The 23,717-nt window shown below is 38.6% G+C and overlaps 2 protein-coding genes across 10 annotated transcripts in view; one reads left to right on the top strand and one right to left on the bottom strand.

Annotated features, from left to right (window-relative positions):
- Positions 1-19,347, top strand: part of camk2d2 (calcium/calmodulin-dependent protein kinase (CaM kinase) II delta 2) — a 31,062-nt gene extending 11,715 nt beyond the window's left edge. Inside the window, exons 3-21 of one of the 9 annotated variants that reach the window (XM_063883726.1) lie at positions 3,146-3,205; positions 4,554-4,608; positions 5,537-5,602; positions 6,166-6,238; positions 7,957-8,059; positions 8,363-8,446; positions 8,654-8,748; positions 9,090-9,212; positions 9,415-9,498; positions 9,705-9,747; positions 10,961-10,998; positions 11,754-11,813; positions 13,187-13,231; positions 13,649-13,697; positions 14,737-14,757; positions 15,144-15,219; positions 15,326-15,420; positions 16,515-16,753; positions 17,800-19,347. In XM_063883726.1, the coding sequence (XP_063739796.1) occupies positions 3,146-3,205; positions 4,554-4,608; positions 5,537-5,602; positions 6,166-6,238; positions 7,957-8,059; positions 8,363-8,446; positions 8,654-8,748; positions 9,090-9,212; positions 9,415-9,498; positions 9,705-9,747; positions 10,961-10,998; positions 11,754-11,813; positions 13,187-13,231; positions 13,649-13,697; positions 14,737-14,757; positions 15,144-15,219; positions 15,326-15,420; positions 16,515-16,747 (1,403 nt within the window). In that variant the 3' untranslated portion in view covers positions 16,748-16,753; positions 17,800-19,347. Of the gene's footprint in view, positions 1-3,145; positions 3,206-4,553; positions 4,609-5,536; positions 5,603-6,165; positions 6,239-7,956; positions 8,060-8,362; positions 8,447-8,653; positions 8,749-9,089; positions 9,213-9,414; positions 9,499-9,704; positions 9,748-10,957; positions 10,999-11,753; positions 11,814-13,186; positions 13,232-13,648; positions 13,698-14,736; positions 14,758-15,143; positions 15,220-15,325; positions 15,421-16,514; positions 16,754-17,799 lie in introns of all 9 variants that reach the window. The other 8 variants (XM_063883724.1, XM_063883723.1, XM_063883730.1 and 5 more) reach the window with 8 other exon arrangements.
- Positions 19,348-19,883: 536 nt separating this feature from the next.
- Positions 19,884-23,717, bottom strand: part of ank2a (ankyrin 2a, neuronal) — a 60,014-nt gene continuing 56,180 nt past the window's right edge. The window contains exons 43-47 of the mRNA XM_063883722.1: positions 23,204-23,287; positions 22,837-23,001; positions 22,530-22,703; positions 22,295-22,386; positions 19,884-21,845 (exon numbers count right to left, since the gene is read on the bottom strand). Of these exons, the coding sequence (XP_063739792.1) occupies positions 21,641-21,845; positions 22,295-22,386; positions 22,530-22,703; positions 22,837-23,001; positions 23,204-23,287 (720 nt within the window). The 3' untranslated portion in view covers positions 19,884-21,640. The remainder of the gene's footprint in view (positions 21,846-22,294; positions 22,387-22,529; positions 22,704-22,836; positions 23,002-23,203; positions 23,288-23,717) is intronic.

The following is a 23,717-nucleotide window of genomic DNA, read 5'->3' as shown; positions in this document are numbered from 1 at the left end:
TTTTAAAAATGTAGTCAGGCTAACATAAAGACAATAAAACCTCTATTCATACATATCGGTGCAATCTTATCGACATATATTGTATTTTTGACATTTGCAAACTCCACACAGACAGGTTGAGGGTAAACCTCGCACCCTTCTTATTATAGAGCAACAATACTTTCTCTGCTTTCAAAACATTCACATAGGTATTCACATGTTGTCAACTTTTTTGCAATTTTATTGATTAAAGTTATGCCTTGATTATCGTATTTTGTTTACAGTAAGTCTCCAACATAACTAGGACATGGAATTGTTGTGTCTTATAGCATACTTGTATTTTTAATACAGGAGAGCGCTCAACATGTGTTACGGGTTGAACATTTTAATGTTCAAAAGGACATGTTTACAGTGTGTATGCTACCAACTTAGTTACTTTTGCTTATTTCTGTCTGTTGTTTGATAGTAGTTGTGTGTGAACTCTCGATGTCGGCCATTTGCATGCAAGGCTGGTTTCACTGCAGAGGAGAGGAGAGGCCTGACGCTCTGATTGGTGCAGGAGTTGCTAGACAACAGATGTCCAGCCGGCTGGGAGGTAAACTACCTGTGGCGGAGGGAGAGAGCGAAGAAAGGGAAGAGAGTGAAGAAAGTGAAGAGAGTGAAAGAAAAGTGGAGGTGGAAAATCATGGAGAGAGGGAGTTAAGCTGTTATTTGACGGACATTTATAGTGTACAGTGAGTTCCAGCAGGCAAACAATGTACGAATGTTAGCTGACCATCTTAGTACAGATATATTTTACAGTGAGTAGGAAAAGGGCTTGGGGCTAAATGTGGACCATTTTTAACTTCAACAGAGTACTGTATGCTTTCCCATAATCTTTCTGCTGTAGAAGGCTGTCATGATGAACAATATGAGTAATTATTGGTGTCTTTAAAAAAGATGGGGTAATTATAATGTATATTATCATCTAAACAAACATGTATTATACAAATAGTATGAACTTAGCAAAGGAAAGGCAGAGTGTGTATGTGTACAACTGAAAGAGAGCTAGAGAGATTATGTGTCATTCAGTAACATTGTAAACTGACGCTGAGATGCAGAGATTAGTGACCTTGCTCAAAGGGGGCTGCTATTAATGAAATAATAGCTGAGATGCCCTTGTTTCTGGCTCTGCCTGTCAGGCTGCCTGTCTGCCTCTCTGCTGTTGTGCTTGTCTGTAAAGCTGGCAACATACTTCAAACCACATTTAGATTGGCTTGTTTTCACAGGCAATATGGTGGACTTTCGACCACACGGAAGAGCAGCAGTAAAGTCTGTCTGTTGCAGCATGTGCAGGCCTCTTTTCACACCGCCTAGTTCAACCCTGAAGTTGCTTTTTACCAACATCTGGTTAATTGTCTTTTGTCCTATAGGGGACACATTTCCAGTGTATCTGCTCTTTATTCACACCTTTGTCACCTCTTCAACTTAAGTTGATGGTTTATCATTTACAGCTTTAAGCTTTGCATACGGTTGTAAAGCCCTCATTTTATTTGTTATATTTGGCATTTATTTGAATTGTCTAAGTAGATCATGAAACTGACTGGCACACATCTACCTCTCTGCCCACGGTTTAGAGAGTGAACGAACCATCTAGTTTTTGCTTTTTGTATGTACTTTTGAACAACCATACCAAAATAGGTTTTAAATCACCGTATTGCTCTTGTATTTTAGCTCAGACTGTAGTACACCCACGGCTCATGCTGTATTTGTCTCTTATTTCACTCTTGTTTTTCTTAACTGACCTTGTGTCTTTCAGTCACAGTGAACGTTGTACTTTACTGACATTTTTTTTACCAGGCAGTGGACAGCGCGTGAAGTTCCATTTGGTGTAAAGTATACTGTGGGCTTAGGTGTGCCTATGTGTCTGCCTGTCACTTACTATACTATAGATGCAGTACACCGACACAACCAAAGAGATACCTGTATCTATAAAGGGAACACGCTGCCTCTAGCTCTTTATTGGTCTTTGCCTCAGCTGCACTGAGTCCACAGTTTCCATTGCATCAAGAAGAGCAGAGGCAGGAGACATGGATGAGAGTGAAAAATAGGCGTCCTACTTTAACTGTAGAAAAAAAGTTGAACCCGCTGCTCTTCTTTCTCTCCTTCACTTTCTCTCTCCCTCTCATGCTCGTGCACTTCGGGTCCCGAGGCAAAGCTGAAATGGGTCGCCTTAACGCCGTGCTGCAACACTCATTATAACGACTGCTGCTCTTACTCAGTTCTTCCGGATCAGAGCCATTGGACTTTGGTGTCTTCTGACAGGAAGATTTGTCACTTTTTGTTTTTCCTAGTCAGATACAATCAGTCTGCTCTCATAGAGGAGAAATGTGAGATTATTGCTGAGGGCTCAGGAATACTTTAAATCTTATACCTGTTGTCCTTTCTGTCTCTCATTGAAGAATGTTTTGCTGTTGATTAGAAAACTCAAATAAAGCATACTGTTTGTAAGTTAAATATTGACTCTGGACATAGTTCCATAATGCTCTCTACCAATCTTTCAAATTGTGTTTATTTCTCTCTATGACGTTGTTTGTCAAGAATACCGTTTTAAGTTTGTACAGACCAAAATCAGAGCTAATTCAGAGTACATATTGGACTTGGACCAGGTGCATACTCAAATTCTGACATATAATGTGATATGTCAGTAATGTGTTAGAAGAAGGAGAAGGAGAATAATTGATTTTTGTATCATTGCATGTTTATTTTGATCAGCAAAAGGAACCTGCAAGCAGGAGCTCATATTAAGCCTGACACCGGTGGTCAAAATGAATGCACTGTGGCTGCTCACTCTGTTTGTTGTCAACTGGAGGCTGCCTGTTTGTCGAACAGAATCAAGCACTCGGGTCACATTATTTTTGTCAAGCTTTTCAGTTCTAATCAGAAAAAGAACAGGGCTGTCACAAAGCCAGCAAACATGTACATGTAGAGGTGTGGATATCATGTACACAAACACACACTGACACTGACAACACTGCGCTGTCCTCTACTGAGTCAAACTAACTTGCAGCCAACTTCATGTTCGATGATTCTCAAAGCCAATCATAGCAGGGAACAGTGAACAGCATTCAAAAATAACTTGTCTCTGTTTCTCTCTGTGTTTGTGTCTCCTCTGTTTTTCTTTTAGATCATCAAAAGCTGGAGAGAGAGGCAAGGATTTGTCGTTTACTAAAGCACCCCAACATCGGTGAGCTGCGAGTCCTCTGTCTTAAAATATGCACAGTACACACACTGATACGAACGAAAAACACACATATTTTGTTCAGGTCTCTGGTGAATCCTGCTATGGCTATTCATCTTTTAGACACAGTTATGAGAGAGACAAGTGTGTCTGTGTGTGTGTGTCCGTACACATATATTTTTTTAATGATGATCTATCTGTGTGCTCTCTCAGCTGAATCATCAGAAATGACCCTTTAAACTCTTTCCTCCTCATTATACTTCGACAGAACCTGTCTCTCATCTTTTGTTCTTTTCACACTCACACACTGATGTTCTTCCTGTTCCTCACTTCATTATTTCAGATTTCTTAAATCCGCTCTACACCACAGTTGCGATTAAAGTCACTTTTCCATGATAACTTCTGCTCTTACAAAGTTTAAAGACACCATGATTAAACCTTTGAAATCTAGTAGTAGAACAAAAAGACAATATATGACGTATTGGAGGTACTCAAAAGTGATGAGATGGGCATTGTTGACTTTTACTGAGCAAAAGATACAATACAGTATATTGTTGGGTCAATGTTCAAATCCATCAATATGGAAACATTTAAATGTTTATTTATAGAGTGATATAGGATAGTATTTTGAGATGGAGCAGTACATCATTTTATGTATTGCCAAAGTCACAACTTAGTCCTGTGTGCATACCAAAGATAAAACAGCACAGCTGTGGAAGCAAGTCCAGAATTTGTATTTTCTCATATTAAATGTTTAAAAGTTTGAATAGAAAAAAGCCAAGGATTTTATCTTATGTTCCTTCCTAATCCATGTTGAGCCCTCAGATGCAACTTCAGATTTCAAACTGTGATGCAATAATCATTATGTATTTCCCTGAGTTAAATGGCCCATGGGCCCCGTATTAATACAGGTTTGTTTCTTGGATTTGTAAACTATTTGTAAAAAGAAATGTAACCTAAAGTTTGGCTTCAGTTTGTTTAGCACGTGTTTTAGTCTTAGTTGTTCTCCAGTACTTAATTTAACCAAGGTGATTGTAGCGATGGAACTGTGCTAAACAACCTTTTGAGAAAGTATTCATTACAACATGAATCATCACATTAAGCAGGGGTACATATTTTGGTTTGGAAACCCATATTTTATGATTTACATACTTTACACTGCTCCCTTGCATATTACCACTGTATTTCTGATACACCTGACAACTAATAACCTAACTCTGATGAACCGCAACACAAAGGATAATGTGAATAATAAGTATTGGTACTAGTATTTGTGCTGCAGTATTGAATGCTTTCGGTTTCATCTGGCTTTTGTCTGTTTTCTTTTTCCGTTTTTCTCTGATCTCCTCATCAGTACGACTCCATGACAGCATATCAGAAGAGGGTTTCCACTATCTGGTGTTTGATCTGTAAGTTACAGAATCTCTTTCTCAAACACACACACACATAACGTCCCATTGAATACAGGAATGTTAGTGAACATGGATTGGATTGGACCATTTTGTTCTTAAATCCATTACTAGGTTTGGTGTTGGTTTCTTTTTGCTAGGTTGTATCAAACTATTGGTTTAGTAAACAAGGTTTCACAAATAGACTCACTGTTACTATGAGATCATCCATTGGTTTACCTTAGGGACTACTGACAGAGCATAGATTTTGGCATTTTGGCCGTCGCCATCTTGTTTTTGGATACATAGCCACAAGAGAGTCATGTTAAGTATAACCAATTGCTGAATAAGATATTACCGGGAAACACCTCCGGACACTCAGGTGGTCTCTCAATTACAAGGTATTCCGCCATACAGCATTATCGTCTATTTAACTTTAAATGGGACAATAATATACTAAATGAACATCACGCTGTATTGAGAGAGACTTAACACTAGAGACCAAAAACTAATTCGAAACATGTTGACTGGGTTAATAAATTAGCGAGAGGTAGTCATTTTTCTCATTTTCTCAACTGTCAGGTCAAGGTTGTCAACTATAATTAGTTAACTAACAATATCTCATTTTCAACAGCCCAGCAATGAAACTTTTTGCCGATTAGCTCGCTAAAAAGTAGTTTGTGGGTTTTCTACCTGTTTTAATTTCAGTAATGCATTCATCTTTGTTCTAATGAGGTTGTGTTTGAACTCAGCAACAGGCTCCTGATCTATATACCTTCTCCTGCATGTGGGTGTGTGAATGTGGTGGATGGGCCTAAAGCTGTGTTTGTAGTAAGCGATTTGGGTAACTGTGTAGTATAAACCTTAAAAATAAAGAAGAAGGATTGTTGCAGTCATTGTTACAGAGAGATGGAAACATGTGCTGTATTGTTTCCCCGGCCCTCCACAGTGTTACAGGAGGAGAGCTTTTTGAGGACATCGTAGCGAGGGAGTACTACAGTGAGGCTGATGCCAGGTAACACACAAACAAACCCCCCCCCCACACACACACACACAGTGCTGAGCACAGCAACCATTATGCATCTCTGGTGGTTATGGTGTGAATGTACTACATTTGTGTGTTTCACATACAGTTTTCTCAGAGGTGCGATACAGCTGTCTTGTCTAGTTATTTATAAAGGTGATTAACGACATATAGCCTGCCGTATTAATCATACATAGCCTACCTTACTCTGTCAGCTTTGTGTTAAAATACTTCCTCCCCAGAGACACAGAAAAAGGGAAAAGTAATGTGTGTGTGTGTATCTGGTTTTCTATATAATGCAGTACATCAAATATTGTGAGAAAATGACTTGCTTTCATGTGACTTACTGTAACCTGTCGAGGAAACAGCATCACACATAAGAAGCCTTATGGGGGGGGGGACATATGATATATTGCCAGGGAAGTTTTCTCTTCTTATACTGTCAATTAATTAATTTCCTCTTTCCTTTTCTGCCTTCTTCCTATCCTTTTCTGTCTCTCCTTCCATTTGTTTCCTGACAATCCTGTGCTTGTTCATTACCCTCCGGCCCTCAGCCACTGCATACAGCAGATCCTCGAGAGTGTCCATCACTGCCATGTTAATGGGATTGTCCACAGAGATCTGAAGGTTTGTATGACCGCAGCAACTGCTGCAGCCATGTTCAGTCCTGACTCTGTACAGGTGGCAACTTTCTAAAAGGCCAAGTGACTCCCTTTACGTCCCTTACCCTAAGCGTCCAAACATTTTTCTGTATTTTATAATCTGTAAGTTGATACAATTGTAATCAATATTCATTTTCATGTGAAGGAAAATATAATAGCATCATTATTTGCCAAACTATTACTTTTTTCCTGGGAAGAGACACACGTTTTAAATAATGAATAAAGCGGATCGGACTTTGACCTCAGCCTTTAAATCGCCTGCAATACTGGTGTGTACAATAAGATTAAAACCTACCAAACTGTAAAGGCTTAAGGCTCACATTGTAGAGTCTTATTGAGTAGATGTTCTGGGCTTAGTACCCATCTTGTCAGTGTCAAGAATAAGTATTCTCATCAAATACTACCCCTGATGTTGCACAGCTCATGCTAGCATCTTTATGTTTGTGTATGTGATGTTGTAGTACCCTGGGTGCATTGTTTGGGTAACAGCAATAGGAGCAACCAATGATCCAGTACTTCAGGAATGATCTACATTGCATAATTATGATAAAATAATGTTGAAATTTCGAAAGATTTTTTAATGTCTGGAATATTTTAATGATAGTTTGTATTCTCATTACCTCGCAAGAGTATTTTTTATGTGGAAGAAAAAAGGAAGAGAAAGCCCTTGAAAATGTTAAAATGTGCATACAGTATGTAGGTGTCCCGCAAGAAACATTGAGTAAAAGAGACTTTATGAGAGGAGATGTCCTTTTCTGAGGTGATGCTAAGTTTTCAAATGCTTTATAATCAGGGGGATTTATTCATAATCATGTAAATGATTATGTTGAAGTTGTCCCGTTGTCAGTAAGTGTTCTGTTGAGTAATATGTCTGCCATAAACTGAGTGCTCAAAGGCTGTCTGTGTTTAGAGTCTCTAAATGTTAGAAAATGTATTATTCATTAGAGAACCCTATCTGACTGGCCTTAGGTCAGCAAAGACCTTTTGTGCACCTGGGCCCTGTGTGTGTGTGTGTGTGTGTGTGTGTGTGTGTGTGTGTGTGTGTGTGTGTGTGTGTGTGTGTGTGTGTGTGTGTGTGTGTGTGTGTGTGTGTGTGTGTGTGTGTGTGTGTGTGTGTGTGTGTGTGTGTGTGTGTGTGTGTGTGTGTGAGAATGTGTCTAAGCGTTTGATTGCATATATTTGTAATTGTGCGAAATGACGCTAGTGTGCAGTGTGTGTTTGTCGTTACCCATATGTGTCTGAGTCGCTTGATTTTACACCCACGTCTACTGTTACACCACACCTCCCTCCTGTATCCTTCTCCCTGCAGTGTGCACTGTGTTCCCAATCATGGATTTTAATAGTGGATTGATGTTTTTGTGGACGAGCACATCATGTCTGCTACAAATTCACTCTCTCAGAATCCATGAGACTTGGGGAACAAGTCCACAGCTCCAGTGGGGAAAATGTCCTTTGTCACGTAGAGATTTGGTCCCGTGCACTTTTCTGTTTCTCTGTCATTTGTGTGGCAGAACGGGAGTTGCCTCAGACACTGATTTAAGAGCATTTTAGCATCATTGACCCCTAATAGTTCGTATTAGGATTCGGTTTAGCTAATCTGATTTTAGATCTGTGTCTGTGGGCAGCTTGTTCCCAGAGCGTGTGACCTCTCACCTCTAACCTGTTTGACTCCGCCCCCCCCAGCCTGAGAACCTTCTATTGGCCAGTAAGCTGAAGGGGGCGGCGGTCAAGTTGGCTGACTTTGGGCTGGCTATCGAGGTGCAGGGGGACCAGCAGGCATGGTTCGGTGAGTATTCATCCATCCATTTTTCAACCTGGATCAGTTGGTCAATCAAGCAAACAACCAGTTGCTGAATCAATCAATCAACCAATCAACCAATCAACCAACCAACCAACCAATCAATCAATCAATCAATCAATCAATCAATCAATCAATCAATCAATCAATCAATCAATCAATCAATCAATCAATCAATCAATCAATCAATCAATCAATCAATCAATCAGTTGCAAAACAGCCCAATCATTGAATTGCCCACTCCTGCCTACCACTCCACATCTCCTCCCCCCCTCCATATCAATTCTCCAGGTTTTGCCGGCACCCCGGGCTACTTGTCTCCGGAGGTACTGAGGAAAGACCCATATGGGAAGCCAGTGGACATGTGGGCTTGTGGTAAATAACATTCAAGTTTTCTCAGTACAGCTATTTGAATGAAATTGATGCTGAAGCTAAAGTCTTTATGGCGTTCTGCATCTTCATGTTGTGTGAAGTGTTAAATATAATGGAATAATACTTTCTTTTTGTTTTTCTGTGTACAGTACTACAGTATATTGGTATTTTCTGATTACATGCTTTACCTACCATGTCACTTCCTTTCAGGTGTGATATTATACATTCTGCTGGTGGGCTACCCTCCCTTCTGGGATGAGGACCAGCACCGCCTTTACCAGCAAATCAAGGCTGGAGCTTATGATGTAAGTACACATACATATACAGTACACATTTGAGATGCCATTAAAAGTTTAAACAAATTAAAACAAACATTGTATTGGTTATAATAATTCATACACAACCTACATAGCCAAATCCTGAAATGTACAATGTAAAAATGACGTGGTTTTGTTCATTTTTAACTAAAACCTGGATCAGTTGTCTAAAATCCTACTACTTTCCTTAGCCGTTGGGCATTAATTCAGTTAAAGGATGTTAAATAAAAAATGTATGTATGTATATATATATATATATATATATATATATATATATTGTCCTTATTCATATTTGAATCATTGTTTGACACTGTCTTCTTTTTGACTAGTTCCCATCCCCAGAGTGGGACACTGTCACTCCTGAGGCCAAAGATCTGATCAACAAGATGCTAACCATCAACCCCAGTAAACGTATCACTGCCACAGAGGCCCTCAAACATCCCTGGATCTGCGTATGTGGCACACGCACACAAACTACAGATATGCAGAAGACACAAATAAGTTGCTACACAGTCAGATGCCTCGATAGCATCAATGATCCAACTTGTACAAACAAGCAAATTCCCAATGCCCACACATGCAAATGCATTCATCCTGCCATCTATTGTTTCCATTCTCCCTTGATCCTCAAATCCTCTCATCTTCCTTCTGCAGCAACGGTCCACCGTAGCTTCCATGATGCACAGGCAGGAGACTGTGGAGTGTCTGAAGAAATTCAACGCCAGGAGGAAACTCAAGGTGAGTCTTCTGTCAATCCTTCATGTTTCTATTTATATATAGAATATAGCCGGACATTTTCCTCTCCCACTCTCTCTGTCTTCCACACTCAAGACTTCACAGACTAACTTAGCTCCTCTTTCATGCAGTGACTTTATAATCAATCTCTCTATTTCTGTCTCTTCCCTTTCTCTCCTTTGTTTCTTCCTATTATTCTATGACTGCAGGGAGCCATATTGACCACCTTGCTGGTCACAAGAAACTTCTCAGGTATGTCTCTCTCAGCCTGGTATTCAATCCTTGGTTTTACAGGATATACCATAAACTAAAGACAAGTATCTTTAAAAAAAAAAGGATGCTTGATATATTTCTCAGCATTATTTCTTGGTTGTAGTTTGGTTATCATCGTCACAGAATAATCCTGCCAGTCTTTAGGAAATAAAGTCATTTTCACTACAAGTTAGGAAGAAAATGTGCGAGGTGGCAATCTTGAACTATAACATAGAATATATTATTTAAAACCTATTTGCTTATGCCTTCAGTCAGTAGAAAAAATATTATTTTGGCACATACTGTAGGTGCTGTTGGCCACCTCTCTTTATCTCTCTAACTGTTGCTATTTCACTTTATCCCGATTTTGCGCTCTATCATACCTTTTTTGCATGGATTTCCTTTGACTTATCTCTATTTTCTCTGGCTCTCTATAGCCTGCTTTCTTTCTTTATTCTACAGTAAAATGCATTAGTGCATTTGTGTCTTTTATTCATCATTTCTTTTCCTTTTTTCATTTTTTTTCCTTGTTTTGTTTGGATTGTGGTTTCCATTTGAGGTAAGATTTTTTTGAATGACAGGGAAATATGCGGGTATGGGCAAAACTAAATAGTTGTGGTGTTGACGCCTTACTTACTCTTTTACTATCAAATCCCATATGCATGAGGATAAGGTGTTTGGTATTCAAAGAATAAATTGGAGCTCACGCTTGCAAACATGCCAATATGAGATAAGAATGACATTTTCACAAAGGATACAGCATGTTTTCTCTAATGCAATCTAGTGTTTGGGGTTTCTTTATGCCATGGTAAATCAAAGAGAAAATAGTGGTTGGATTCTGTGTGTGGGTGCTAGTGGTTAAGTGCATGTGTATTAGCACAAATGTCTACTTAAAATGCTGTGTGGGTCTGTTTGGAGATGGGTTTATTACCCCTTTCATCACTTTGTAAATACACACCCAATCAACCACCCATCCTTCAGCCCTTCATGTGAATTAGTATGTAGCAGGAGAGCAGACTTGCATAAATGAAGATGTTGTTTGAGCATATGTTGCATTGCATTATGGATCCTGCAGTTGGATTTTGCACCTGGAGTTTGAAGATAAGCACAGTTGACTGATATGCTTGCTGCATGTTAGTGTAGCCTCAGGCTTAGGACTCTGTTTGTGAACTCCCATGCTGACGTTTTGTCTATTTCTTTCCTTCTGCAGCAGCCAAGAGTTTGCTCAACAAGAAGGCAGATGGAGTCAAGGTGGGTTGCTTTGCTCAGTGAACAAAATGCATTGTTAATTGCATTTGTTTGCTCAAACGTTCAGGGTCTGAGGGGCCTTCCAGATAATAATTAATCGTGTGCAAAAAAGAATGTTACCATTCAGGGAGAGTCACTGCAAGCAGGGGGCAATGGTTGTTATTTATTAGCTTGATCTCCTTGGCCTTCAATGAATGGTTACAAGTAAGTACATATTTACTTATGGATATAAAGTTTAATCTATTGGCACAATCTTTATGGCCATGTTTTCTTACTGTAGTTTGCTATCTTATCGGATAGCGTGGTTTATAAAATAGATTTGAACTGCTGTCTTCTTATCTCTCCAAGTTAACAGTCTGCTTTGTGTTCTTGTTAGTCTAGCACCTTAGAATTTGCAACCTTTCAAGCATTGTAATTTTTAGAAACATAAGCAGTTTCCCTCTGAATACTTATTTTCAGTACAGTCTAGTTTAACTGAGCTCTTGTGCTTATGCATATGTCTAAAGTGAAGCTTTACTAAATACAACTACCCTCCTGCCTAAGTGTTCTTTATAAAATACACAGATTTCATTAAGATGTCTCGCTTGGTTACAATGTTAGACCTCGGTAACATCAGATCCATGGGACACATGAGTTGGGATGATGTCTTGGGAGTGAACCATTGTGTAGCCAGAGTGTGTGTGTTTTTGTGTGTATGCCAAGTGTGTGTCTGAAAAGTGTGTATGTGTGTCATATCCCTTCTACACTGCCCCCTGCAGGTCAACAACAAAGCCAACACAGTGACCAGTCCTAAAGATACTGGCCCTGCCCCTGCTCTGGTATAAACACAGACCTTGTCCTACACCCGCCCCCTCATCCACAAAACCTCTAACAACCCCCCCCCCCCACACCCTTTTTATGGAGGAGGTACAGGTTTACCCTTTAACACAGGCTTTGATGATTTATTGTTTGATGCCTTGCTTAATAAGATTTACATTCTTAACCAGGTGTTTAGGAATAAATCAAATAAAATGAGTGAAACAGATTTCTAGCAAAACTTTGGCTATCCCTGAAATAGTGTGTTTAAGCTTTTAAGGCTGCACTGCATGTTGCAGCTCCAGCATATTTGATACAGCTACCCATAAAAAATAAACTATTCACAATTCAGATTGATATTTTCATTTAATCAACTGAATTACCATGCATGGATCATACAGAGAATGTTTATGTTGCTGAAACAATGAGACTTTACACACACCTATGGATTGGGATTTGACTAGTGTGTTTTTAAATATTAAGTAGGGAGCAACCTCTACCTCATGCCTCAACCCCCGCCCCCCCACCCTCTCTTTACCTCCTCAAGTACACCCATTCAATAAACACCCATACCATGCATGTGCTCCTCTTATGCTATAAAATAAAATGTACTTCATGCGTGCTATCAGTTTTGAATTTCACGTATTAAGACCATTCAGGGTTTGCTACTCATACATGTTTGTGCATGGTTGGTATGTGAGGATGTTTCCTCATTTGGCCCTTTATGATGCTACCTTCATAAGTGTTTTTTTGGCTGTCACTCATTGGCTTGTGCATGGTGTCTGCTGACTGGCCGTCTATGTCAGGCCACATGACTGTTGCTCTGCATGATGTCAAAGGCTTTCTGTCCCCCCATTTGCTGTGAAGAAGATTACGCATGAACACATGCACACGGCATCTCTTTCATTTACTCAATCCTTCTTTCTCTCTGCATCATAACACACACACACACACACACACACACACACACACACACACACACACACACACACACACACACACACACACACACACACACACACACACACACACACACACACACACACACACACACACACACACAGATACAGGCTGCTGATGTTGTAATCTAGTGTAATCGGCAGAGTGATTAAAAGGACTGAGGAACAACCAATAGAAGAGATGTATGCCTGTAACAGATAGATAGATGGATACACACGCACGCACGCACGCACACACACATACATACATACATACATACATACATACATACATACATACATACATACATACATACATACATACATACATACATACATACATACATACATACATACATACATACATACACTTAAGTTTTGAAAATCCACATTTCCTATAACACTTACTTTGTCATCATACCTTTTTGTTTCACAAGTTTATAATTTGTTTCTTTTAGGAACCACAGACAACTGTGATTCACAACCCTGTGGATGGAAATAAGGTATTGCAATAAAACCAGCACTTGCATTTATTGAAATCAAATAAGTTTGCTCCTGTACCTTTAGACATTTTCGAATGCCATTTAATAACAAAAGTGCACCACCTGCAAAACTGCACTTGCCTTGAACTATACAGTCAACTGTTAGTAAATGATTTTCATCAGGGCATCCTGGTGGCCTTGGGGTTTAAGACCCTATCCATGTAATCTGATTTAAGCCCAGCCTGGGACTTTTGTTGCATTTCTCTCAGTTCACTACTCTACTCTATGCTACTCTTCTCTACTGTACTCTATTGTACTAATAAATATTACATTATTATTTTTGTAACACTAATTGATATAACACATTAGACTTGTAGCAAGTCATTATTGATACATGCATTGCAGATACACATTCTGTATGTTGTCATTCTTTGGCAGGAGTCCATTGAGAGTGCCAACACCACCATTGAGGATGAGGATGTAAAAGGTAAGGAAAGACTTTTTGGATTTACCTACATACAGTTTTCACATAGGCTGTGATGTTACTTCAGTCCGTTTCACTCCTTTATGTTTTTCTTCATTCTGTTTTGCAAAGCAGTTGAAATGCACAGCAAGTTAAAAACTGCAAATCCCCTTGCGCCCCCTCCGGCAGTCATCTCCTCTCACTTAATGCAGTCCGCCCTCTTGTTTTTCTGTCCAGCACTCCCCCGCATCAGCGTTTCAGGTTTTAACTTCCTATGTTTTCACTAATGTTTTTCTACTTTTTTCTTCCCCTTCGTATGTTTTGTTATTCGTTTTTACATAACTCCTATCACGCCATACAAAAATGGCCTTTTTTACTTCCCCAACCTAACAAACACTTGACATCCAATCACACACACATCCATGCCTCCACTGACAGCCCTTCGTCTGGGCAGCTTAGTGGGCAGTATCTTGAGCTCTAAGAGCCGTTCCTCACAGATGTCTGACTCAGGACTGACTCCCACCTCCTCAGTTCAGAGTAAGTCTCTCCGCAGTGTGGGGGAGATGCCCTGTTTTGTTCCCCTCCTGTTACCTTGTCATCCTCGAAGAAACAATGATCTATCTATACATGTCTCAAATGCTCTGTTCTTGATGTTAAAATAATGTCCTAGGTTCAGATAAATGGTGTTTGGTACAGTTTATGTTTTTAGATTGTATCCTACATTAACCCTTTTCCAATTAAATAGAACCTCTGTTTTTGACCCCTAAATATCCGCTCCCTCCATCCCATTTATTATTCCTTTAAATGGAAAAAGATACTCTCCTGCTGTATTTGTTTGTTTTGAAGACACAGGTGGTCTTCTCACTCCTTTATTTGCCCTCTGTTCTGACTCAACCAAACATTGACTCACAATTTAAAAGCTGACTCACACGCACTTACTACACATAATGTTGAAGCTAATGGCCGTGAAAGCAATGAAGCTGAAGTACTGATTTATATATTTCTTTACTATTTAACTTGTTTTTTTGTTGCACAAATTAAGTATTTTTTTAATATCCCCCAGCCTGCACCAATAACAATAAAGGTAACTGTCACCATTACTTAGTTAAAACTGCTTTTGTTGCAAAGACTTGCGTCTGAGCATTGGTTTTTCTTTGTTGATTTCGAGGTTTGTTGTTTGAAAGGAATCGTGTCATCTTGCATTGTTCTGCCTGATATCACTATTAGTCATGGGAGGCTTCCTTTTGTTCTGTTACAAGATATGAAAAAGAAAACCAATTCTGAGTGCCACCCATTTCTAATAACTTTGACACCCTGCTAATTCGTAGACTAGTACCCATTTGAACCTGATTTCATGTCAGACTTCCTTTTTTCTGCACTCTGCCCGACATTTGCCTGAAATACAGTAACAAATAGTATTTTTTAAATCAGTTTGTGTAGTAAATAATTGTCTGGGATCTTGTGTTGTAGCTCGCAAACAGGAAATTATCAAAGTCACTGAGCAGTTGATTGAGTCTATCAACAATGGAGACTTTGAGTCCTATGCGTAAGTTTTTTTTCTTTCTGCATTTGTACATTTCTATCATCGAAATAGCTATACTGTCTTGCTAACAATCCTTTGCTGATCCTCAGTCCTCTTTTTTGTGTAACAGGAAGATTTGTGATCCTGGTTTAACTTCCTTTGAGCCTGAGGCCCTGGGTAACCTGGTGGAAGGACATGACTTCCATCGCTTTTACTTTGAGAATGGTAAAGAAAATGATTATGTATTTGACAAAGAACTGATTATGGCAGCATCATCATCGCTTATAACGGCCAAAAAACGAACTATTGCAGCAAAAAGTTTCATGTGGCATTAAACTGTCTCTTGTTCATAGTGCAAATGGATCATAAGCGTGGGTCGGGGGGTTGCTCCAAATATTGCAAGTAGCCAGCTAGCTCCAAAACCAATCTAGAAACTTATATAATAAAATGTGGCCATTGGAAGGATTAACGATTGGGTATTATTAATTCACATTAATTCGTTTTTTTAACTGCTGAGAAAAAAGTATGTTTACTTAAATTACATGTTTTTCAGTGAGCCATATCTAAACACACATGCAGCATGATGATCCAATAAGCAAAACCTGTGAAGGCAAGCATTATCAGTTGTTGGGAAGCAGGTGTGCAGGGAAAACGCTGAGATGACTAAGTAGGCAGTGATCAAATTATTGGTGGGGTTACCGTTATATAAAATACTAACATTTGTATTGATTTCAACATGTGAAAATAAGTAAGCCACACCGACACAGTAAAAGTGGAATTAAGTACAGTTATTTTTTTGATAGAGAGTGTATAAAGTGCATAATTGGGTATGAGCTAAAAAGTGTATCCTATATCAACATTTAGTCTAATCAGTTAAAAGGTCATGTTTGCTGGTTCACTACATAGGCAAGTCTGTGGTTATGGAGCAACCTTGGAGCAAAACATGAATAATGAATGCTATAAATGGCAAAATGTCCTTAGTCAGGGTAAAAATAGTTCAGACCAACCAGATATGTCCTAGAAACCTCAATCACTTGGCGAGCCTGTGCTTGTCCACTATCCAATGTCAACATTTGGAGACTTTTAGTACCTCCTATTTAAATACCTTAGAGTTGTTACTCTGTCTAAAGTAGGGTCAGTGTTTTTAGTATTATATATAGTATTAATGATGCTATATTTGAAATTCCAAAACCCGAGTGACATGATGATAACCATGTTACTCAGTGACACTTCTGTTTAAAATGAGATCTTGTGTCTCAATGGGATTACCTATATAAATAAAGTACAATTTAATTTGTGTCAATTTTTCTCTCTTCCAGCTCTGTCCAAAGGGAACAAACCAGTGCACACCATCCTCCTGAACCCACATGTGCACCTAATTGGGGAAAATGCAGCCTGCATTGCCTATATTCGACTGACCCAGTACATGGATACCAACGGCATGCCCCGCACCATGCAGTCTGAAGAGACCCGTGTGTGGCACCGTCGCGACGGCAAGTGGCAGAACATCCACTTTCATCGTTCGGGCTCGCCCAGCATCCCCTCCCAGTAAGAGCCAGTAAGAAACCGACAGCAGAAACCTTGTAACACAGACACTAAATGAAATGTTGTTATTGATGATCTCCAGTGGTTTAAGTTCTCACCTTACTACAGTGTTGCAGGTATGCTTCTCCCACACACAATATTATCTATCAATTACAGGTCAAATTAGGTGCAACAGTCTTGACATTTGTAAACATAGAGGGCAGTGAGGTAATACTTTTCAGCCAAAAGTTTGAAGTAGCTAGCTATAAGGGAATGGGCAGGTTGTTAATCTTTCCATTTAAGCAGACACACAAAGTATTCAATTATAAATGGTGCAGATTTAACACACAAATGTTGTCTCGATTTCTAAAGTCTTCTTATTTCTACCTGAACATTTATTTGTTTACTGGCTAACTAATAATAGAATTATCTAACACTACACCTTTTGACTTGGCCTGAGACTGAAAACTCATTTTATCCAGCTGAATCACGTAAAATGAGAATGAGTAGAAGAAAAATAGACAGCATAATCCATACTAGGGAGGTAGTACACTGCTTCAACATGTAAAGAAATCCAACTCTTGACAGACCGGCTTTGCTTTGTTACTAAGCTCTTATGAAAAGCTCCTTTTTTGCAGGCAACTGTCAGTTTCAAAGGTGGGGCATTTAAGGGCCTTGAGCATTTTTCTTGACCAAAATCACAGCTTTAACCCCATAAATGTCTCTGCCTCTGTCCATGAAAACAGGTTTTGCTGAAACTTAACTCAGGTCACCAAACTTGAACAAGAACAAATAAATTAATCATAAAGGTGTCAGGGGACCCGCCCTAACAGGTGCAAGCAAAGTCTGTACACCCCTACCCCTACACCCCCCGAAAATAGGTATATACAAAGCCCTTAGGTGTATAAGGGCTTTTCCCAGTAAGTAATACGAGTAAGCCATTATGCTTAATGGTATTATGCCCTGCTTGTAGATGTTATTTTTCAGGATTGTCCATCCTTCTTTCCTGCTTTTATATGCCCCAATTTCGACTGTGAAATGTGTGTGTATGTATGATCTCTCTCTTTCTATGTTTTTCAGTTAATGGAATATCAACATTTGGTCCAAGAAAAAAATCCCATCAGCAAATCTAGTAGGGCAGTCAACTAGCCAACCCATGACTGCTCTCTGACCTTTGACCCTTCTATGAGGACATGACGTCGCAGGATTCAAGTATTAATACATTTTACTGTTATGGCATTTTATTAATGGACATCATTCGAAAACCACCATCGGGTGGCTGCACACCGTATTTGAACATTACGAAAAAGAGCATATTGACATTTTTTGTTTGTTTTTTAAGATGTTTTGGTATGCATTTTAAATATAAAATAGAGATGTTTAAACATCTACTACTGTAACCTCTCCCAAAAATGAGTTCAGTATTTTTATGTGTATTTATGTGTGTGCAATACAGACATATTTGGAAGATCAGAATGTTAAAATTGAGCTTGCTTTAGTTCTGGTGATGTATATACATTGTGATTGTTGATAAACACAAACATTGAAATTGCTATTCTTGCTATCAGAGGAATTAAGAGTTTACGTAAAATCCAGTTTATGAGCTACATTTATGTTTGCTATGAGCTAAGTCATAATGTTTGAATTGTCCAATTTCAATCTATAATACTAATTTAAATGTAAAGAAAAGCAGAGCAGCTTACACTTTGCATCGAGATATGTTTGCCTTTATATCAGTGAAATAAGAAATAAGAGAATGTAGCATATATGTAATATATGAAAATTCAAGACTATTGTGTAGTGCATGGGGGGGAATATTGTAAGTAAGATCATATGAAACTATAATATCTTCTGTTTGATTTGTGAATCACTGACTTGTTTGTTTGCATATGTTACTGTTGTGCATCAGTCCTGTCCCAAATGTTTCTTATGTCCTCCAGTATCATGGAACTGTTGTAAAAACACAGTAATGGTTAAAATCCAGCGTAAATATCAAACCTCATATCTAAAAGGAGGGAAAATAAACTCCTGGTTGCAGAGGCTCCCCTTACATTTTGTATAAGAATTAGAAAAAACAAACTCATTTTTCATAATGTTTGTACTTGTATTGTATGATTGTATGTAGGGTTTTTGTTATTTTATTATTGTCATTTCAAGCGTGTTACTTTGCCAATTGTTAGGGAGAAGTCAGAGATGATGAAGATATAGCATAGCACTGTAGTCTACCTTTTGAAAGGGTAAATGTTAACCTAATGGTTGGGCTTATAAATCCGGAGTATCACAAAAGCATTGGATTAAAGAACGTTGCAGTCAGACAAGAGGAAGGAGTCCAATGACAGTTGGACTGTAATACTTGTTGGGATGTCTTCCTTGACAATCAGTGCTTCTACCAACCAGTGGCCTCCTCACCACTGCAGGACAATGCCAGTGTCTTCATCATCCTTACTATTTGCTCTTTTCAATTGGTTGGTCTCTTCTTTTGTAAGGGGAATATATGATAAACATTTCTTTTGACGAAACATATGATGTCAATGCATTGCACCACTCCTTATATGGTTTGAACCTGTTGCCAGCACGGCAAAGGATGGCTTAACATGTTTAAGAAATAAATAAATCAGCTAAAAGGTGTGATAATGAGTTTTACCCTGTTTTGTGTTGCTGGTTATTCATTGTCATCCTGGTGCGGAAGCAGAGGTGGAGGGCATCTGCTTATGTGTGTGTTTGACTTGACCTTAACTCATTGACTTATTTCATTCTGATCTTTGCTTAATCCTCATGCCTTCGTTGAATATAGAGGCATGATCGTTTTATTAAAATGTATTTTTATAAAAATATAAATATAAAAACACATGCACATCTAACAACATCAATAAGAGAAGTGATCACAAGCTCCTCTAAACCCGCTATTCCCTGAATCATTAAATGTTTTTGGTGGCAATAAGGTAGGTGGGACAAAACTAGGTTGCATTAAAAAAAATTGGTACTTTTAAAAGTCTACATGCTCAATTAATGTGTATTAAAATGCACTTCTAGTAAAAGGGGAAAACCAGCACAGGAGATAAATCCTTATCACAATTTCTTTAAATAATTGTGTTTTTTGCCTGTGCATGTCATTCAGAACTGTACACTTTGTACTGCAAAAACCATATAAAAAGATACAGCGCTTTACATTGGTAGACTTTTATTCTCAGCCATAGACACACTGCAGCCATTTTGTTTTTGTCTATTTGAATTTTGATACAGTAATACATGCCCTTATAGATATTTATATATGCATTGTATATTTATATAACTGTCATCATCACAGAAAAGGGATGCTGATTCTTCAAAATTAAAAGCATACCTGTCACAGTGAACTTCCACTAGTTTGCATTTTACATTTTCTAAATCACAAAGTAAACAGTGATAGTGAAATAAATACATTACATGTCGTAGATACATAAAGTCGCGATGCTCAGAGCTGTGAATAATGGTATGGTGAAGCTGTCAACCTGCCTCGTTGCACGTGTGCGTTGTGTATCATCATGTTTAATTTATCATCTGCCCAGCCAACATGAAACTATCTCTGTGGCTAACTTATATATATATTCCTGTTCACAAAAAGCATGGAGGTCTTCCCTTCTGACATACAGGAGTGCAAATCAGTGTTGTGTAAAATAATGTTTGTTTCCTTCTCTGACAGTAACTGGCACACACTTTGTTCTACTACACTCAGACCCATTCACTCAAAAACAATAGAACACAACTGCCAAAAACTGGTCCAAAACAAGTTCAAAAGATAAGCTATTAACCTCTAAACTTAAATAAAGCTGAAACCAATTTTCATATCAGTGACTCTAAAACACCTGTGATGATTGAATTCACCAGTGGCAAATAAAGGTTCAGTTGGCTTAAATCTTAAATTACTAGTAAACTTAAATCCAAAACTAAAATAAACCAAAAAATCTTGAAAATCAGAGTTTAAAATAAGCCTCCAATAATTCTGACAATACTATCTCTTTAGCTCACACTTAAACATACACAGTACAACATCACTCACAGATTACCCACATTCATACAGTATGAGTCAAGACAACAATTTAAGACAAAAAGGCCCAACAAAATAAATAAAGCCAAACATAATAACACAGAAAAGATAGACCAATAAAGGGATAGAGACGCAGAAGGGCAATCCATAGAATTACAAAGCAGTCAAAGCTAGGATCATAATGACAGATGTTGATTAGTCATGCCTTCTCTACTTTACATTAGTGATTATTATTACTAGGCTACTGATGTCAGTAATGTCTAGATTATAGATAAATATTATTCCCAAAGACAGACTACACAATGCCTACACAAAACACAGCAGCAGCAGTAAATTTCACTGTCGATACAGTCGGGTTTTCTCTGTGTGACATCTTGATCACCTGAATCAAAAGAACAAGAGGCTAGTACAGTGAGTAAGATCATTTTCTAGTTAGGAATATCTGAGAAACTCTGGTAGTGAGAGGCAGTGCAGTGTGAGAGTTATTGTCTTTGAGTCCAAGCACCTACTTAAAGAGTAGTACCAGTATTTTGCAGGTAGTGTCTTTACCTTCAGGAGGTTTGTGAGTTAGTGGATGTGAAAGTATTCCTGTTTTTTCATTGTGTTTTTTTTTTTGTTCTGCCACAGCATCAAGATAAAAATGACATGGTAAGTAAAATGAATGAGGAGAACTACAGAAGGCTTTCTTTGGTCACAAAAAGGCAAAACAACATGAGAACATGAAAGCAAAACAAATTGTGATCAAAAGATCATATTCCAGGACTAAAATGGGAAGACAGTGGCAGCTTTGAGGTGCCGTGGTGCACACTGGGATTGCATGTGGTTTATGCATAGGATTAGGGTGGGATTTTAGCATGGGCAGAGCAAGGGTCTTGTGAAGTGTTACACACTCTTCTACTCTTCCTCCTCTTCTTCTTTATCATTGTTGTCCTCCTCTTTTTTATAGTAGCTGTAAAAGAGTTGGTGGAGATGCTGCTGGAGGTCGTGTGGTTTTGACCCTTTTCTAGGGTTGTCCTCTTGCTCTAGAAGGACATGTTTGCGCTGCCCAGCCTCCTTCACGACTGTTCGTCTGTGGGTGCAACCTTTACGCATGCGGGCCCTAGAGAGGGAGAATGGAGGGAGAGGAAACAAACAAAGAAAGATAAGTCAGCGTCAACAAAAAAAGGAACCCTAAGGCTCTGCAAGAAAAATATGTTATGGGAAAGAAACAAAACACTCAAAAATTATTTCATGCTTTGTTAATCCAGCATTCAGTTATGATATCATGCAGAGCAAAGCTAGTTTAAAGCTGTAGAATCCTTGTTCTGTTTTTTCTTTTCTTTAAAAAGGATAGAAATATTACAGTATGCTACTTAGTGGCTAATGATATATAAGCATACATTAGTCACTATCTGCAGAACTGATTGACCTAGAGCACTTCACAGTTGCAAGTAGTCACACACACACACACACACACACACACACACACACACACACACACACACACACACACACACACACACACACACACACACACACACACACACACACACACACACACACACACACCTCCTGACCACAGTTCCATCTTCTTTGACAGTCTCGCTCTCTACCACATGAGGGAGCTCTGCTCTGCTAAAACCACCTATATAACCTAGTGCCTGGTGGCATCAAATGGAGGGAACAGCATTTACTTAATTTGGAATTATTTAATAATGAAAACAAAAAACGGATACTTGGTACCTCTTCACAAGCCTGTGAGATAAAAATGTGTACAATAATCGTAACACGGTTATCCACAAACCTGTTCGAAGTCATCCTGGGCAGAGGGTAGGTCAGAGGATAAAAATGGATCACCATGGTGGCTCATTTTCCTTTCCCCCTCCAACATCGTTGTCTTTTCCTTGCAACTGACCTTACAACCTTCAGCTGTCTCCTGACTTAATGCTGAGAATCCCTCACATTCAGCAAATGTTACCTAGGAAGACAAAGTTAGTCTGTTCAATTGACTTTTATTTATTACTAGTTGTCTAAATGTTGCTGTGGCTTTTTATGTTAATCAGATTTTGAGGAATCTGATGATGAACACACACATAATTCACATAACATACCTCTGTTTGATCTCCCTCACTCTTAATTACAGTCCGCTTTAGCACCTTAGAGTATCCATCTCCCTCTGCCATACTGATGGACTCATGTGGAGCTCCCTCAGATGACACCTCTTCAAGCTCCAAACCATCCACGGAAACACACTTCCGAATTATTTTACGCGTAACCTTAGGAAGATCATGTGTTTAGAGACCATTAGGTAAATCACATTCTCAAAAGTAATATTGGCTGTCTCTGAATAAAGTAGAGCAACTAGTCAACAAAGACCCTTGAGAATTGAGCACAAATTCACTTTCTTGGCCTTTACTCACCAGTTTAAATACTGCCATGTGATGTGCTAATGAGAGTTTATATAGAATATTGCTTTACCTTTTTGACAACAATGTGTCCATTTTCATCTTTGTACTTTTCTTCCACCACTGACTGAGAGGGGAAGTCAGGCATGTCATCAGCCTATAAGGGAAATAAGACAAACAATAATCAGGAATGCTATCTTAGGTCTGTCCAATGTTAATGTCTTATTTATCCACTTCAAACACAAGCCGTTAAACTGAAAAAGCACAACAGACATATATTTTAAAAGATAATTTGGTGATAGAATAGGGACCTGGCATACAGGAATCAAACTTGCATGTATCAAAAACAACATAAAAAAGTGCCCACAGCAGAAAAAAACACCACCAAGAGGTTCAGCCATAGTTGCAAACCAAGTAGCAGATTTCTTATCAACCCTATATTAATCTTTAAACACACATTTACCCTCAAATTTGACGAAATGAAAGGCTGTTACACAGTTAACATTTTCACTTCATAGAAAACACCAAGCATTATTTTGAATACACTGCACCCTGCATGCTCATATAAAACACCTTCAATCATACTT

The sequence above is a fragment of the Eleginops maclovinus genome, chromosome 5 (assembly GCF_036324505.1).
Source record: "Eleginops maclovinus isolate JMC-PN-2008 ecotype Puerto Natales chromosome 5, JC_Emac_rtc_rv5, whole genome shotgun sequence".
Classification (NCBI taxonomy): domain Eukaryota; kingdom Metazoa; phylum Chordata; class Actinopteri; order Perciformes; family Eleginopidae; genus Eleginops; species Eleginops maclovinus.
Note: the sequence above shows the minus strand (reverse complement) of the source record. Positions and strands in the feature narration are given on the sequence as shown.